This window comes from Amphiura filiformis, chromosome 11 (assembly GCF_039555335.1).
Source record: "Amphiura filiformis chromosome 11, Afil_fr2py, whole genome shotgun sequence".
Classification (NCBI taxonomy): domain Eukaryota; kingdom Metazoa; phylum Echinodermata; class Ophiuroidea; order Amphilepidida; family Amphiuridae; genus Amphiura; species Amphiura filiformis.
In genome coordinates this window covers 52885638-52903152 of record NC_092638.1, presented here as the reverse complement: position 1 = coordinate 52903152, position 17515 = coordinate 52885638, and the positions used below count along the sequence as shown (strand labels likewise).

The window sequence follows — 17515 nt, the reverse complement described above, 5'->3', positions numbered from 1 at the left end:
CTTAGGGTTTTAAAATGTTTGAAAGATTTGTTTTGGCCCCTGAACATGTATAAAACATTACCAAATTATAAGAAACAATACGCAACTTTAGTGTATACATGTTGAGGGGCCAAGGGGACTTATGGTCTTCTTGCGCTCAGGTCTTCATTTGTTCTTGCGCTCAGGTCTTCATTCGCTCGCCTCAAACGAAAAGGCCTGGCTAAACACTTGTCCGCATTCTATTACAGATTCACAATGGGGTTAACTAAAAGGAACTTACTAATCGTCATCAGCATCGTTGGAACCTTGCTCGTCCTAATTTGTCAAAGAGAAACCAGAGAAATGGGTCAGTGTATAATTATACAAGGAATTATAGTAATAATGGTGATGATGGTGATGATGATGATGCTGATGCTGATGATGATATTGATGATGATGATGATGATGATAATAATAATAATAATAATGATGGTAATGGTGATGATGGTGATGAAAATTAGTATGTGTGATGATACTATGATGCAAAACATGATGGAGGTCATTTCAAGGTCATTGGAGGTCAACCAAAGGTCAAATGTTTGTATTGTATATTATTGTTATTAAACTTTGTGCCTACATTTTTCAGGAAAGATAACTATTTTCAAAGTCATTTCAAGGTCATCAGAGGTCATTTCAAGTTCACGGCTAGACTTCGCGGCCTTATAATAACATATCTAGTTTTATTTTCCTCTCTTTTAGCAGGGATATGCTCATGTGTATATGTTCTTATCTCTCTGTCTCTCTTTGTGTCTTTCTGTCTGTCTTCTGTCCTTTTGTGTCTGTGCCTGTCTCTCGTCTTGATCTTTCTCAGGATCACGCCTTTTTCTGGGCGGATGTTCAACAGAGTCATCACAAACGTTAACGGAGCAGCACGGAACAACACTGCATAAGAAATATGGCGTGCCAATTACTGGACTGGTAAGACCTTAAGGCCTACATAGAAATGAGTCAAACTCAAACCACGAAATGAACATCCTGTTAGTCAGATGATTGTTGTTCTACCGTATTAATCCATTTGCAAATTATAATGGCTTGGATTTTTCTGACTAACATGACTATGGCCTGCAACCATATTATAACGATGTTGAAGATTTTATTTAATACCAGGAAAACGTTTCTATGTACCTTGCTCCAAAAAGATTTATGACCTGAAAGATCATACAGGGATCAAATTTAAAAAAGAATTAAGAATAGTTTGCACCACCTACGATGCATGATTACATAGGTAACATAACAAATTATATACCTCATAGATTCCTGTCATCTGATTGGTTAAAGGTGTGGTCATTGAATTAGCTATACCCTCAAAACTTGACCATGGACCGGTCGTAGAAACGAACTATGGACCGGTTTGAATCTACGCATGCGCAATCGCAACGTACATCCATTCGGTATATAAAACAAATATTGACTGCTTTATATCCGTGGCATGGTTAAAATTATAAAACCATGCTATGACCTTCGGCTGCGCATCGGGTTTTAGCATGGTTTTGAGATCACCGTGGGCCTATGATTTTAACCATGTCCCTCATAGCAGTCAATATTTGTATAATGTGTGCTCAATACGGTTCGTTGGACATTATCTGCTGAATTCGAATTATGAAGTACGCCAAGTACCTGTACATGCACTGCCATTTAACATGCTTCAAATGCCGCACTAAAATTCACCAAAGTATTCTTTTGGTCCTAAGGATCACAAAACATATAACATTTGTGAGCTTATGACATGTAGTTACGGGCTCAACAGATCCAAGGTTATTTTGCATTTTGTACATGGGTTAAATATTAAAAGTTGCTCCAATTTCGTTAAAATGGAGACACATTCTCAGAAAATACGTTGTAAAGTCGGTTGTCTTGTTGTCCCGTTTTTGTTCGTCAGTGTTCAGTTAATAGCCGTCCACTTGTTCTGTACCATGCACACCGACATCGCCTGGCTAATAATTACTTGGTACAGCCAGGCTAGCGGCACTCTGTACAAATTGCCTATACCAACTCCGAAGACAAAATATGTGGCACAGTCGCATCCCCTGTTTGTGTGTGTTTATCTAGGTCGACGTGACAAACAGTCAGGGTCAAAGAACAGCGCAATCTGTCTGCTACCACGATTCGTAATATATTTCTATTAGGGACCGATCGTTATTTACGGCAGGGGGGGAATGGGTGTTTTGGAAAGAATATCGACAAGAAATTTCGCGTTGCCCCCTCGCGTCCGCTCAAAATTTTCGCGTTCCCCTTGTTTTCCCAATTTTCTCCATTTAAAATTTAACAATCCCCCTCCTGGTTCAACTAAAAATTCAGGTTCCCCCTCAAGATCACAAAAAAATTTCCTGTTCCCCCCTCAATTTACCCATTCCCCCCCTGCCATAAATAACGATCGCTCCCTTAGTCACCTTTTTGTACCGTTCGCAGATGGCGTGACGTCTGCCCAACAACAACAAATTGTATTGTATATTATATGGGCATATTTTATTTTATTTATTTATTAGAACGGACGCTTTTAGGCCTATATCAGTGGCACACGCCTTAATTGGCGGTGCGTTCATATAAAAGACAAAAAAACAAACATTTAAAACAACATCAACAATAACTCATAGGAAAATGAATCACATACATCCAATGACAGCGCCTTTTCGTAGCTACGTCACATTTAGCTCATTCATATCATTACATATTCAAAATCACCTTTCAGGATTTGTGGCGTGACGAACAGACTCTTATACAGGTATCGAGCTCACGCTGTCCTCACTTGAGCGATCGATGTAGCGCCTCTCTTAATTCAGTACTCTCAGGTACAGCAGAGATACTAAAATAAATACCCGGGATCGATACACGTGAATGTGCTATGCACGATGTTGATATTCAGATGAAAATCTTTGGATACCGGGGTAGAAAATGATGAATATCTCCGTAAATGAGTTCGTATAAAGAAGCCAGATGTGGTTCCTTGCACTTGAATACACATATGAACAGATATGATAGTCGTTAGCTAGCGTCTTGAGAAGCGTGCGTCTTAAACTCAAAAACTGACAATAATTCTGATTTTATATGTGCCGAATTATTTAGCGCAGTGTATAGGTCAATCGTGGAGGTAGTCTAAAAGCAGTGACCTATGGCGTACCATGCTAACTCACACCATAGATTTTTGAAATCTATGCTCACACACAGCGAGGTCATGATCACCGGGCTATTGTCAGTAGCATTAGATGTCCTTCGGCCCATTATGCGTCTATTAAACAGATCGGAACAAAATGGCCATGCGTGGCGGTGGATTCAACGGTCACCTACCATGGCGATTTCTACCATGAAGATATCGGGGCAATGACACTGTGCCATGTCGAATTTGACAGCCATGTATACAGCATAGGCTACATACATGATGATGATTTCATAATATCAGGCTGCCATCATGTTTGCCATTTGTTCGCTTTAGCACATTCTAAGTTTGTTCGAAAAGGTTCCTTTAAGGGTATACGATGTATTGTTGGTCGAAGCAGCCCAAAAATTGATTTTCATTATCTTAATGAATATTTTATTGTAAAAAAACCACTTTGATGTTTTGCAATAGTTTCATTCTACAAATCATATACGTTGAAAACTTGCTTGATTTATTGTTGTTAATGAGTTATGTACGTTTTACAAAAGTGTTGTTGTTTCAGTCCTCTTTATAACATAACTCAAGAACCACAGGACCTACAAAACTATATCTGTGATATTTGAATTCTTCTACACACTCGCTATGAAATGATCAATGCAATATTTGCCAAAGCTTACTACCATTCGCAAGATGCTGTGCACTACCAAATCGCAACAGTTTAAAGTAGTGTCTAACCTTAAGGGGTACTACACCCCTCGATAAATTTATGTCTATTTTTGCATTTTTCTCAAAACAAATAACACAGTGGTAACAAAAGTTATGTATATTATAGGGGCAAGGAATCCAATTACTACACTGGGATTTCAGTGACCCAAGACAAGCGGTTTGTTATTTATGATCAGAAATAAGGTACCGCTAGGATGTACCTCGTTTCCTATCATAAATACTGAACCGCTTGTCTTGAGTCACTGAAATATCAGTGTAGTAATTGGATTCCTTGCCCCAATAATATACATAACTTTTGTTACCAGTGTGTAATTATTTTTGAGAAAAATGCAAAAATATCTAAATTTACCACATGGGTGTAGTACCCCTTAAGTCAACCTTCAACTGCGGATATTATCCTTTTTAAATACTCGTCTTATTTTTGAGGTGTGTGCTTATGTTTGTTTTTATTTTTGCTTTCCATTTTTATTGCAATATTCAAGAACCACACCATCATTTACAATAAAATGCCGAAATGTGGCAGTCGGACAATGGACATGTTATTACGCTGGAGATGCTTGAAGCTGGATATTATACATAGAAGATGTAACATAGTATATGATTTTGAGAGAATTGATCTAAAGGTTAGCATTACATCATCTATTATGGACGATGATGAGTCATTGAATGATGACGACGATGATGCTGACGATGATATTCACTTAGAACGCTGGACAACCGATTCTTTTGTTGTGCAAGGCTCACTCAGTCATGATATACACGCCCTGACGATGACGACAACGACGACGACGACGACGATGACGATGACGATGACGATGACGATGATGATGACGATGACGATGATGATGATGATGATGATGATGATGATGATGATGATGATGATGATGATGATGATTACTACTATTATTATTATCATTATTACTACTATATACTACTACTACAACTAATTACATAGACCGAGACTAGTATTATTGTAAAGTTTTACTTTAATTTGCTTATATATTTTTTTTCATTTTTACTCAGGGCAAAGAAGAGTCTGCGATAAAGCGAGTACAACAACTTGCAGCCCACCTACCTGCTTTGTTTAGCGATCACATTTTCTATTTTCCAGTTGAGAAGTAAGGAAGTAATAACCAATTATATTAGAGACAATGCGATTTTCTGAACGCAGCACGTGGAACGTACGTTTTCGCGTACGTTTTTACGTACGTTAATACGGTGTTAAATATTGCTAGTCTCGTATAACAGTAAGCTGAGTCTATGCCTGATTCAAACAAGCCGCTGCGCTTTTGATTTCGACTAAAATTTTGATCTACATGCTGATTAAACTTAATTGTTTTTTGTGCTCCCCAAATATTATAATTGCCCAAAAACATGTATTTTGATAGATTAAAGATCACTACATCCATACATCATGACTTTACTTTCAAAATGAGACTTTTTCGTCCTGAAAATTGGGCGCGTTGCATGGACTTAGACATGATGTAAAATCAGCATATTCAACGTAGCATCCATCAGTGTGTTATTCTACGTTGGGAATCCAAAATGGGAAATCGCAATGTCATTTTTGTACGCAAAGTATCACACACATTTCAATGGGCAATCTCTGCGTATGAATATTGCGTTTAAATTTAGTCCATTTTTAACACATTGCTGTAACTTTATTATAATGTTACAAACAAAAAGATCATAATAATAATTAGACTTTCCTTCGTATGTTCATTATCTTTGACTGTCTTTAACATATTGCGAAATGGACAAATTTTGTACATTATCAACGATGTATCTACGTCGATTTCGCACGTGGAATATCTTCAAAAATAGCTAAATACGTGACCTCGCTTCGATACAGGAGAGTACGTCCGATGCCCGTGTCCGATGTCTACGTTTGGATATCGCAATGTCTCTATTATTATATCCCTTATCCTACTTAGCTTCCACGTCCCTTTCACTCCTTTCCTCTCCTTTTTAGGGGGCTGTCATTTTCTTCGGAATGGAGGGTCATGAATATACTGGGGTCATAGAATTTTTAGACCAAAATAGGGGGCATAATTTTTGTACACCAAATATAGGGGGTTATAGAATTATTAAGGGCTGGTGATTCAAAATTATTTAAAATTGTGGCTCTGTGGTCACCTACAAAAATCTGGAAAAGATATCTTTACATTTGCTCCCATTTGCAGATGATATGAAGAAGCTACCCCGGGAAGCTACCATATACATCGGGCATGTACAGAACCATGCCATAAGCGGAGGTAGAACGCCCTCGTTCTGATCTCGTAAATTGGAACTTTGCCCCCGGGGTGGGCACTCAACTTTGGAAGTAACGGTATGTGCCTGTCAATAGGCCCCCTCTTTTGAAGTCGACTATACCCAATGACCCCCTTTTTTAAAAGTCATACCCGATGACCCCCCCCTTTTTTTAGTTGCGGCTACCCAATGACCCCTTTTTTTCTAAAATAGCATCATCAAAATTTCACAAAATAATGCCGAAACTTTCAAATTCTCTTATTTCAACAAATTTGTATTGGAAATTTGGAAAATTTGGAACAAGAAAATTGAATTTTGCTCCCTTTATTTGAAATCTTATACTCAATGACCACCTTTTTTCAAAATCTTATACTCAATGACCCCCTTTTTCAAAATCTTATACTTAATAACCCCCTTTTTCATTTTGTTTGTACCCAATGTACCACTTTTTAAAATATCATTTTGTACCCGATAGGCCCCTACTTCGCGACGCTGGTAGGCACATACCCGTCACATCTAAAGTTGAGTGCCCACCCGGGACTTTGCCTCTATATTTTCGACTTGACCAAATTTCTCACACGATTATTTCATTTACAGGTCAATTCATCCAGTCTACATAAATATGATAAGAGATCCGATCGAATTCCTCGTTTCCAGTTACTATTATCGACAGCATGGAGACAAAACTCCAGGAAGTGTGGATCGAGGTGGGAAAAATCATTAAAAAAAATGAAAATGAATGAGGTATGAAAACTTGAAGCCACGTGTATGTCATTTCGTTCCCTATTAAACGACCGATGTCTATGATTTTGGTACTAAACAAATGGATAAGTATAGTTATCTTGTTTCCATTAACACCAAAAAATGCACAAACATCCCAGATTGACGCCACGATGACGTCATAATTGACCAAAACATCAAAATTCACTGATTTTAAGTCAAAATTTAAGTCAGAACAGTTACCATGTCCCTCTACTCTTTCTTATATGTCGAATATGTTCTTTTGAATTTAAGCCTGATATATCAAATTTTATTAAAGGTGAACCTCATTGAAAATAAAGTTATATATCAATGGAAAGCTTATGATATCAGGATACTTTGATTTTTTGATTTGCCTAACGTACCAGGATAGACATAATCTCCATGCAAAGATTGGATATTGGCACCCCCTAAATTACAAAACGAAATCGTTCAAATTGGGCGCTTTCGTTGATGACGTCAGCACGGGGACACACAGTTACTTCCGGGTTTGATTGTAAACACAATGTCCATGCATTACTAGTGTGGCATGCATGGGCCAATGCACGAACTCAGTCATTGTCAACTTACTTTACATGAAAAAATATCTTCAATAAAATAAAAATAACATGAAGGAAACATGATCAAATCAAGAATGAAGTTCCTGAATAAAGTGTGTGGATTAAAAAATGGGAAAAGTGCTGGCCGGGGTGATTTGGGATAGGCCAAGCCATCCACGATATGCAAGGAATCATACAGTACGAAGAGCGAAGATTCGCCGAAGAACTGGAATGAAAACAGATTGCAAAAAAATAACAGCTAGTGCTACTAGTTCAGATTGTCACACCAAGTTGAGATGAACTTATTACAATGAGAAAATGAAGGAATAGAATAAGGTACATGTACGGGATTTTTTAATTATTTCTTAACTTTACAACCGCCGGTCATGTATGATAGGCGAACTCGTAGATACATACGGGGTGAACTCAGTGACTCAGTGCTACTAGTTCAGATTGTCACACCAAGTTGAGATGAACTTATTACAATGAGAAAATGAAGGAATAGAATAAGGTACATGTACGGGATTTTTTAATTATTTCTTAACTTTACAACCGCCGGTCATGTATGATAGGCGAACTCTTAGATACATACGGGGTGAACTCAGTTACTCACTATGACTGCGTCTCAGTCGCCGAGTGTTCCATATCCGCGACTGTACGTACTGTACTTGCAGACAAAATGACCGATTTGATATTCACATTCTGATATTTCCAACTTATTGCTACTTCATCAGCAAAATTTATTCCTGTAAATGTTCCAAATATAAGGGAACGATTGATCAAATCTGCTGAAACACGGCGCAAGTGCTACCGCCAAGACGAAGCGAGTCACTGTGTTTGTGCATACGGCCATACCCACCTTGATCGCCGCGGCTCCCTGTAATTTCTTCAGCAGCAATTTACGCATCGTGTTCGGTAATCCATAAAACATGAATGTTTCACTTTTTCAGTACACTGATTGTAGTATCATTAAAAGAATCGTGACATAAGTGACAATATTTTAATTTTATTCAGATTTCAGAATTCCATCAAATAACGGTCTACTAAGCCTAAATTGTATTTATTTTATAATAAAGTATCTCTTTCTTTCAATCGTGATTGTGTGGAAAGAATGTACCGGGAGAATGTATTACCGCAATGCGCTAAATATTGGGCTGGATTTGATGAAATCGGCGGGTTTTTTTTATTAATTTTTTGATTACTATAAGATGATATTTTTGAAAATCAGATATTTTAAAATGAATCAAGAATAGGGAATGTCACAAACAAGTTATTTAATTTGTTATTCGATCATGTTTATTCAGTCCATGACATGAACGGTATACGGTAGCAGCAAGCATTTGCGCATGGAATTGATCCCAGCGCGAAATTCAAACTCAATTACCCAGTTATACCCAGCCAGTTATGACTGATTTTGTCAATAATTTACGGAAAATTTTCGTGTTGACAATAATTCTATTATTTCTAATATATATAGAAGGAATCAGCAAATTGAAGATTCTTCTCATTTCAAGCTTTATTGTGAAAATCAGACTTGCCGGGCAGCTTGCAAAGTACAGGAAGCAAGTCTTGTTTACATGTTTCCGAGTAGGATCACGTGACTGCGAACCCTGAGCTTACGTCACGAGCATTCCCAAGGTCAAAGACGATTGATTTGGGTGCTTTTTGGGCGCCTTAAAAAAGACCAAAAATTCATTCATTTTGTAATTTTTCAGCTTTATTGGCCATCAAAAAATCAAAGTATCCCGATATCATAAGCTTTCCATTGATATATAACTTTATTTTCAATGAGGTTCACCTTTAAAGAAAATTCTTGTAATTTCGATCAAAATATGATCGAAATTTAATTCAATGGTTTTTTTCTCTTCATTTTCATAGACTTTTGACCAATGCGTCTTAAAAGAACATAAAGCCTGTGTAAAGGAAGAATATCTCTCTATGATCTTTCATTTCTTCTGTGGCACACATCCAAAATGCAGGTACCATTATAGCGAGTGATATGTTCCAATCCTGGTCAGGTAAGGGGGTGGGCAATAATTATGAGCCGCCAGGGGTAAATTTTCCAAACAGGGTACCAAAAAATGCTCCTCGGCTTACAAACAATCGCTTAACCCCTCTCTACCTGATTATAGGCGGTACCATCATAAAAACACAACATTTTTATGTAAAATTCAATTTCATTCACAATTTTTATCATTTTTCTTTACAATTCTCCCCTTTTTTCTGTCACCCTGGGTAAAAAATAGTCTATTGTTAACCCATTATCTTTTTCACCAACGCCTTCCGTCTACCGACGGCCTTACATGAACCGACGGCCATGACGAGCGGGGGGAATCACCGGCCCCGCCCCCTGGCTACGCCACTAATTTATTCTATGGTTGAGTATCTGTCTTTGAAAGACAAGGAGGTCTCAAACTATGCACAAATTTTCTATCGCGCAAGTTTGAATGCAATCTGATTGGATAATCTGATTGGTACACGTGCGCGTGACAGTATCAATATACAAATATATACTGCCATGAGAGGTTCTGGTTATAACTATGGGCCCGACGTGAGATCAATGATACTATTAATTGTAATAGTATTAATTGATCTCATCGAGGGACCATAGTTTTAACCAGAACTTCGAATAAAGGCAGTATTTATATTTGTTTTATATACTTCATTATAAATATGTTTTTTGTTCATTGATTGGTTAAAAGAAAATTATTTGACGTTTTGACTCCAGCTTCTATCCTGAGTGAACAGAAAGACCAATTTAAGGGATGAGTCTATAGGAATAACGACCAAACAAAGAAATTCTTGTTTAAGCCGTAATATTGTAGTCTTTCAACCCTTTCACAACTTCAGCTGTGTAACTTACAAAAATCATCAAAGCTGATGGCATAAGAAATTTCGAGGAGGCAGCGCTTATTATTTCTTGTAAACACAATCTAATGTGGTACTCACTACATGTAGAAGGCCGGGCGGGTCTGCAAATTAGTGTATGAAGTAAAGATATAGCTTTATGTTCAGTTTGATCATTTAAAATACTATGGCTGGATATCAAAAAAATCGCGAGGCATTAAGTATTAATTTTTATATTATTATGACAAAATTCCAGTCCCTTCTCAATTGAATAGGCTCCGAGATTAGACTTTCCTTTCCAAAAATAAATTATATGGCCTAGAGGACATGATATAGGCCTAATCTAAACCCATATTCGGTATCCAGAAACCTTCACAGTCTGAGCGGCGCTTGCACTCGCATCGCATTAAACTAGACAAAGTTCGCTAAACTGAGGCCTGCTTCAATTGCCAACCTTTATCGAGGGGCGAGTTTGAGGTTTCATAGTCATCTATTACCTATACCATTTTTCACCCCGATGTGGCAGTGATGTCAACGCGTTGTGAACAGCAGTTTCGCTCGCACATCTATGCGGTGTCTTTAAGCGCGTGCGTATGTAGGCCTACACCAGCGCCATCGAACTCCAGCGAGTGATGCTGCACCTAATAAAATTCGTTTCATATCTCTTTCCCGCCATGAGTGTCGCAAAATACATCATCTCCCCGGGGGAGTACAGAGTTATGTTCATTGCATTCTGGAAAACGGACATTTCGGCTGTTGCCTTCATCACAAAAAAGGAACTTCCCCGATCATCACGATAATGGCGCGCGATCACGAACACCCGGCAAGCGGCAGAGCGTTTCAACCAATGACAAGTCTTGATTGTGTCCGTTTGTCTGCAATGCGCGTGCGCCACGCCGCTCATTGCAACCGGCATGGTAGTATGAAACCAGCACAGAGGAGTAAAATATCTTACTCCTCTGTGGAAACCAGCTTTATACTGACGTGACCCCGGATGTGACGTCACTGTCACATCAGGGTGAAATGTAGTCTCGGTACCAGCCGGTTTGTGCTCCTCCGTCACCGTTAGTGACGGAGGAGCACAAACCGGCTGGTACCAAGACTAGGTGAAATGGTATTGAACAACGCAAACCAGCCAAATTTGTCATAAGTTTGAATAGCCATTAGAACAACCGTGAATATAGTGTCAGAAAGTCTTACACATCTTAGTATAACCTTGTCGTTAGCGTGATACTGAATACAGCGCCATATGTGGAATATATTCGTACACGGTGTGGGCAAATAGTTGCTCAAATGTAGGCTAAGTAGGCCTAAATCATGAAAATCGCTTAATCGGAATAATACTAACCAGTAACGGACACCGAGACAGCACTACGTTTGAAGTTTGAGGTAAGTAAAGCGTTTCCTTGTTATAAAAAACAAGGAAAAGGCAGTCATTTTTATCACAACGCGATATTTAAAAAAGTACATTTTGAGAGGGCCTACGCTGGTTCTTTTGATTCTAGTGTAAAATCTGTTCATCACATGTAGTCCGATTTGGTATCTATGGTCTCATCAAAGTCTTGAGAACTCTTTTTGATGTTATGTTGGTTAACAAAAACGATACTGTTAAAAATAGCGGTATTTATGCAAGCGACGTATCTATTGTGTAAAATGCATTGAAAATTGTCGGCTAAAGAGGGCATAAATTAAAATCGCGAAGAGTAATAGCAACAATAACTATCTACGTTCCAAGCGGAAACGCTTTTCAAAAACATACCACCTTTTTCGGGCAATCGCTGAAACCGAAATATGAAATTCCAGGCCATCTGTAAAAAAGTGCGTGAGCAGAAATGACCATGAACTTGGGTCACCGAAACAAGTGTTTATATTGGTGTCCGGCCTATCATAGTGATACAACAATTAGCCCCCAATAATGGCTTTCATTTGAACCGTTATTTGTTAAACTGCGATTTTTACTTTTTGAGAAATCAATGAATGTATCAAAAAACTTTTCGAAAGTCGATTTAAAATGGCATAACCCGTTTAACACAACCTATATTTTGCCCTTCAAAAAAATCGAATAAGCTAAAATCGGGCTAACCAATTACAGCAGCGCGAAATCACGCTATGGCAGTTTCGCGTGCGCGAACTGTTCCGTGAACTTCCGTCGCATCAAATGCTCGCACGCGGAAGGCATGGTCAAAAGTACTATTTACGGCTTGAGGTACTATTTACGGCTCATCCGGGACATTGAAAATACTATTTACGGCTTACAGGTACTATTTACGGATAGGAGTACTGATGGTAGAACTATTTTTGGTCATGTGATCCACTTTTAACCAATCTGAGCCACCGTGTAGAGGGCACGGTGGCTCAGTGGTTACGGCCTTGGACTCATAATCTGAGAGCTTTCTCGAAGTGCGTGGGTTCGATTCCCCGTCCCACCACCGTGTTGCGCCCTTGGGCAAGGCGCTTTGCCTCGCTTGCCTCACCCCACCCAGGTGCAATGGGAAGCTGTTAGGGGTAGTCACAGTCGTTGTACTGATGGACCCTGCGCCACTTGTAGGCTGCAAACGTGGTTCCGACATATTCTAATGACGGCGGAATAAATGTAAAGCGCTTAGAGGCTGTTTACGGCATAAAAGCGCTATATAAATGTCTACATTTTTATTTTTTATTTTTAATCAATGAACAAGAATATATTAATGACGTATATAATACGCATTGCGCTGCGCCTTAACAGTCAGACTAGAATATATATTTCCGATCAAAATTGCATGTTTATGTGATTTTTCGCCAAAATTACAAAAATGGCTCAGTAGAAGGTTGATTATTTAGTTAGTTATTGTTACAATGCATATCAATACATCCAAAGGTCCAGGGAAATTGATATAAACTTTATTATATACCAACATTTCTCCATTCTGTCTATAGCACCGATCTAAAATGGTCATTAAATGAGGCCAAAAGACGTGTAGAAGAGGAATACTTAATAGTTGGACTGCTAGAGGACTACGAATCCACACTCAGACTTATGGAGAAACTAGCGCCTAGCTTGTTTAAAGGCATTGTGACCTACTATCACTCTGCTGTACGAAAGAAGAAATCAGGTACGTTCAAGTGTTAACAAGCGATAAGTGATTGACCACTATAGTAGCCAATAAGGTACTAAAATTAATGTTTCTGTTGACAATATGATAGGAAAAAAACATTCGCTCATTAGAAGCGTTGCGTTCATCAGGTACCACTGCCACTGAATAGAATTGATCACAACATAGACTCTATGACAGCTCACTACAATATTTATTACCATCGATTTGGCTGCAAAATGATGTGAGACGTGATCAATTCTGTTAAAGGAGTGTTTCGTGAATCCTAGCATCCTCTTTTTATGACATTTTCAGTACATATCTAAAATATGCTGGATTCACTATACTTTTTTGCACCCATTTTGCACCAATTTAGCTTCAATAGGGAAAAAAAGTTGCGAGCGAAGCGTGCATTTGTTGTACCATAAACCAGCCAAAATATGCTGGATTCACTATACTTTTTTTTCTTTTTCCTACCCCATCCCCAATGCCAAAAAATCTACGCCACTGCCACATGCTACACACACAAACCTCTCACTCCTCACCACATGACCACCCCACCTGCAAGCACACACCTATTATTTTTCTCACGAAAAGTAGATCTATTGGCATAGGTGTATATAGGCCTAGAATCCCGGGGGATGGGGGGTAAATCCCCCAATATTTGCCAGGGGGGGGGGTGGTCCATACAATCCCCCCCCATATTGAGGCCTGACAGTAGGCCTAGTGTGGGTTTCTGACCAAATTAACCTTATATTTGGCAATTTTAGTCACAAAATTGCACATTTTTTGCGCTTCGTGAGAATATTTGTACCATATTTGATCAGTTTAGCGTCAAAAAGAACAATAAACTTATTTCATTACCACATTCACTATGACTTCAAGAATTTTTTTCCAACCCCATCTACCACATGTCAAAATCCCAATCTCTATGACTGCATTAATATTGAAGTTTGCTCTAAAGGAGGGGGGGGGGGGTCATGTGATTTTGTTTGATTCAATAGGGGGGGGGGGGTACGTGAAATTGATTCATCGCAATAGGGGGTTAGGTATTTTCACCCATAAAGCTCAACATTCTCCCGCCCCCCCCCCGCATTAATAATGAGCGGTCCCTAAGTATCATAACATATTATTGATCATTTTCCATGCTGCATGTAAAAAGAGGAGTTAATGAGCTACTCAAATCGTAATAACACCTGCACAAATATACAAGTTTTTACTGGTTCAGTACTAATGAAGCATAACTAATTATCAACACCAATAGGGGCCATGCCTGTTTTAGTCGATTGACGGCAAAGGATTCGAACTAGAACCCATATTGTAATGCAGTATATTCAATAAACTTTTGGGATCATCCTGGAGCACATAATATATCTTATGTTGAATAAAACTTATGTGTATGTTAGTGGTAATGCTTCTGTTCAAATTAGTGTAGCATCCTGGCATGGTTGGTTGTATAAACTACGTCACATGCATGGCCTCTTTAATATAACTTTCAAAAATTGTCCGAAATACCCCAGCAATAGAACAATGTTGCTTTGGTTCTTCACTAATTTTATAATTTTTTTTCTCCTTACCATAGAAAAATATCAAACAAACTTCAAGAAGCCCATATCTGCAGAAGTCCGCGCAATACTTAGAGAAAAACTCGACTTGACGTACCAATTTTATGACTTTGTGAAGACTAAGCTAGAACTGCTTAAGAAGGAATATGACATACCGTAAAACCTCGTCTACAAGCATATATAGTGTTTTTGATGAAAGCCAAATCAATACGATACTACCGTGAATATGCCAATAAAATAGATTGGTCTTAGAATAATACGTGTTTGTATTATGCTTGAATCTGTAATTTATTTGCTAAAATTCCATAATGGTGCCTGGATTAATTTAGCTTTCATCAGAAGCACTCTTTATGCTTGGAGACGGGGTTTTACGGTATAGCTTTACACGGTGTATTCAGCACGGGCGTGTTTCGTGTATAGTGATATTCGAGGCATATTCACTTTTTCGACAGCTGTTTACCAGTAATATCATGGAGGAATGTTGCAAGTTGGAAAATTGAAAGTTGAAGTTGAAGTTCAGGTTTATTTGTTTTCACAATGGAAAATGCAAGATAAAGAATACATTATGATATATAGTGTCCACAACTTATAAGTTCCCCCTAATGCTTTTTGAAAGAAATCGAAAATTATTTGACGAAATGTAAAATTGTAAAAAGATATGAGTAACCTTATTTGCTTTACAAATCTGGACCAATTTGTAGTGTTACACATGATTGCGTTGGGTCACAATGGTTCATTATGTAAAAACAGGGGCAGTTTTAAAAGTTGCACCTGAGTCCATAGGAGTCAAATTTCAAACAATACAGTATGTCAGGCCTGTTCATGAGTTTGTAATGGAAATAAAACTTAACGTCTAAGTTCCTGGCCTACTGTATTGTTTGAGAATTACGGTAACTCCTATGGACTCAGATGCAACTTTGAACACTGTTAAAAACGGTCACTTCTTTTACATAATAACCCATTGTGACTGAACGCAATGACGTGTGACGCTATAATTTGTCCATATGTGTAAAACCAATAAGGCTACCCATACTTTGGGCTACCCATACCTTTTTACATGTTTGCATTTTGTCAAGTATTTTTCGATTTATAAGTTCTAAAAAGTATGTAGGGGAACTTATAAGTTGTGGACCCTATATTGGGCACGGTGGCTTAGTGGTTACGGCCTTGGACTCATAATCTGAGAGCTTGCTTGACGTGCGTGGGTTCGAGTCCCCGTCCCGCCACCGTGTTGCGCCCTTGGGCAAGGCGCTTTGTCAAGCTTGCCTCGCCCCATCCAGGTGCAATGGGAAGCTGTTAGGGGTAGTCATAGTCATTGTACTGATGAACCCTGCGGCTTTTGTAGGCAGCAAACGTGGTTCCAACATATTCTAATAACGGCGGAATAAATGTAAAGCGCTTTGAGGCTGCATGTTTACGGCATAGAGCGCTATATAAATATCTACATTTATTACTAAGATAAACAATAAGAACATGAAGAGTGAATAGCTGTGGATGCCGCAAATACGCAAAACGTGAAGCTTGAGGCACTCAATCTGAACAAGATTGAATAAACTTACACTACAATACACACTTAAAAATACGGGGTCAATTATGCACCGACTAAAATAATTTGACTCCGTTTCATTGCAAACAACCACTTTTGGGGTTCTTTTTGGCCCCGTGCGGGGTCAAATTTGACTACAAAAGTGGTTGTTTGCAATGAAAGGTGGTCAATTTATTTTTAGTCGGTGCATATTTGACCCCGTATTTTTAAGAGTGTATTAACGTGTACAATAATGATATCATGTGGAGTGGCCAAAATAAGAATGAAAAGTAGGAAATACCATGGGGAATGATAATGAGTAAACGTTGTACGCGATAGGGAACTGAAACGCTGAAAACGCATACGCCCTGGGAAGCTCCGTCTCACACGTTGCATTTGTTACAGGGCCCTTATTATAACATTGTAAAACACGAATCAGATGAGGCCTATGGTTAATAAAATAAATCGTTTTAAATATTATATTGACTGCTACATGTACATAAAGTGATAAAAAATACATAAATAAAGCTGCTGTGCTAGTTGGATTCCTTGCACCATTTCCTTTTATGTACGTATCATCTGAACTTTTAAAGGTAGAATAAAAAAAAAAACAATGTCTAAAATTTTGTACTTAAAGTGACCATTGCTGCCACATATTTACGACTGCACAATAATAATAGCAATGTAGACACGTATTTTTGTGGGACCTGAGAGCAGATCAGACACACCAAATTACATACACATACGATGAATTTCCTTCTAAAATCAAATAATAATGGTGTTTGAAATTCACGATTTTTTGTAATTGACATTTTAACGTCCTCGAAATAAACTTTATAAAAATAATACCATACCGTACCTTTTTCAGCAGGGCTATAATTTCCTGTATTGAACGGCAGTTCATATTGCACTGTGAAATGTCTTTCTATAGACGAATCCAACGAGCCAAGTGATGGTCAGAATTCAGTTGGCCATTACTGGGTCCCGTCTGCATCAAACTGGTGTTGTTACTGCCAAGTTGGGTGGATTAAATCCGTTTAAAAATCGATGTTGAATTGTATTGTGTTGTAAACTTTCATCATTCTTTTGTCTACGTGTAACACCACGGTGATGTAATGCAG

General features: G+C 38.3%; 1 protein-coding gene across 1 annotated transcript; it reads left to right on the top strand.

The window, feature by feature from the left end:
- Nucleotides 1–834: 834 nt before the first annotated feature.
- On the top strand, nucleotides 835–6812 carry LOC140164151 (uronyl 2-sulfotransferase-like). Its single transcript, XM_072187393.1, has 4 exons — nucleotides 835–936; nucleotides 4321–4461; nucleotides 4862–4956; nucleotides 6686–6812. Exons 2-4 carry the CDS (start codon nucleotides 4345–4347, stop codon nucleotides 6810–6812), a joined length of 339 nt encoding a protein of 112 aa, XP_072043494.1. The 5' UTR covers nucleotides 835–936; nucleotides 4321–4344.
- The last annotated feature ends 10703 nt before the right edge of the window (nucleotides 6813–17515 follow it).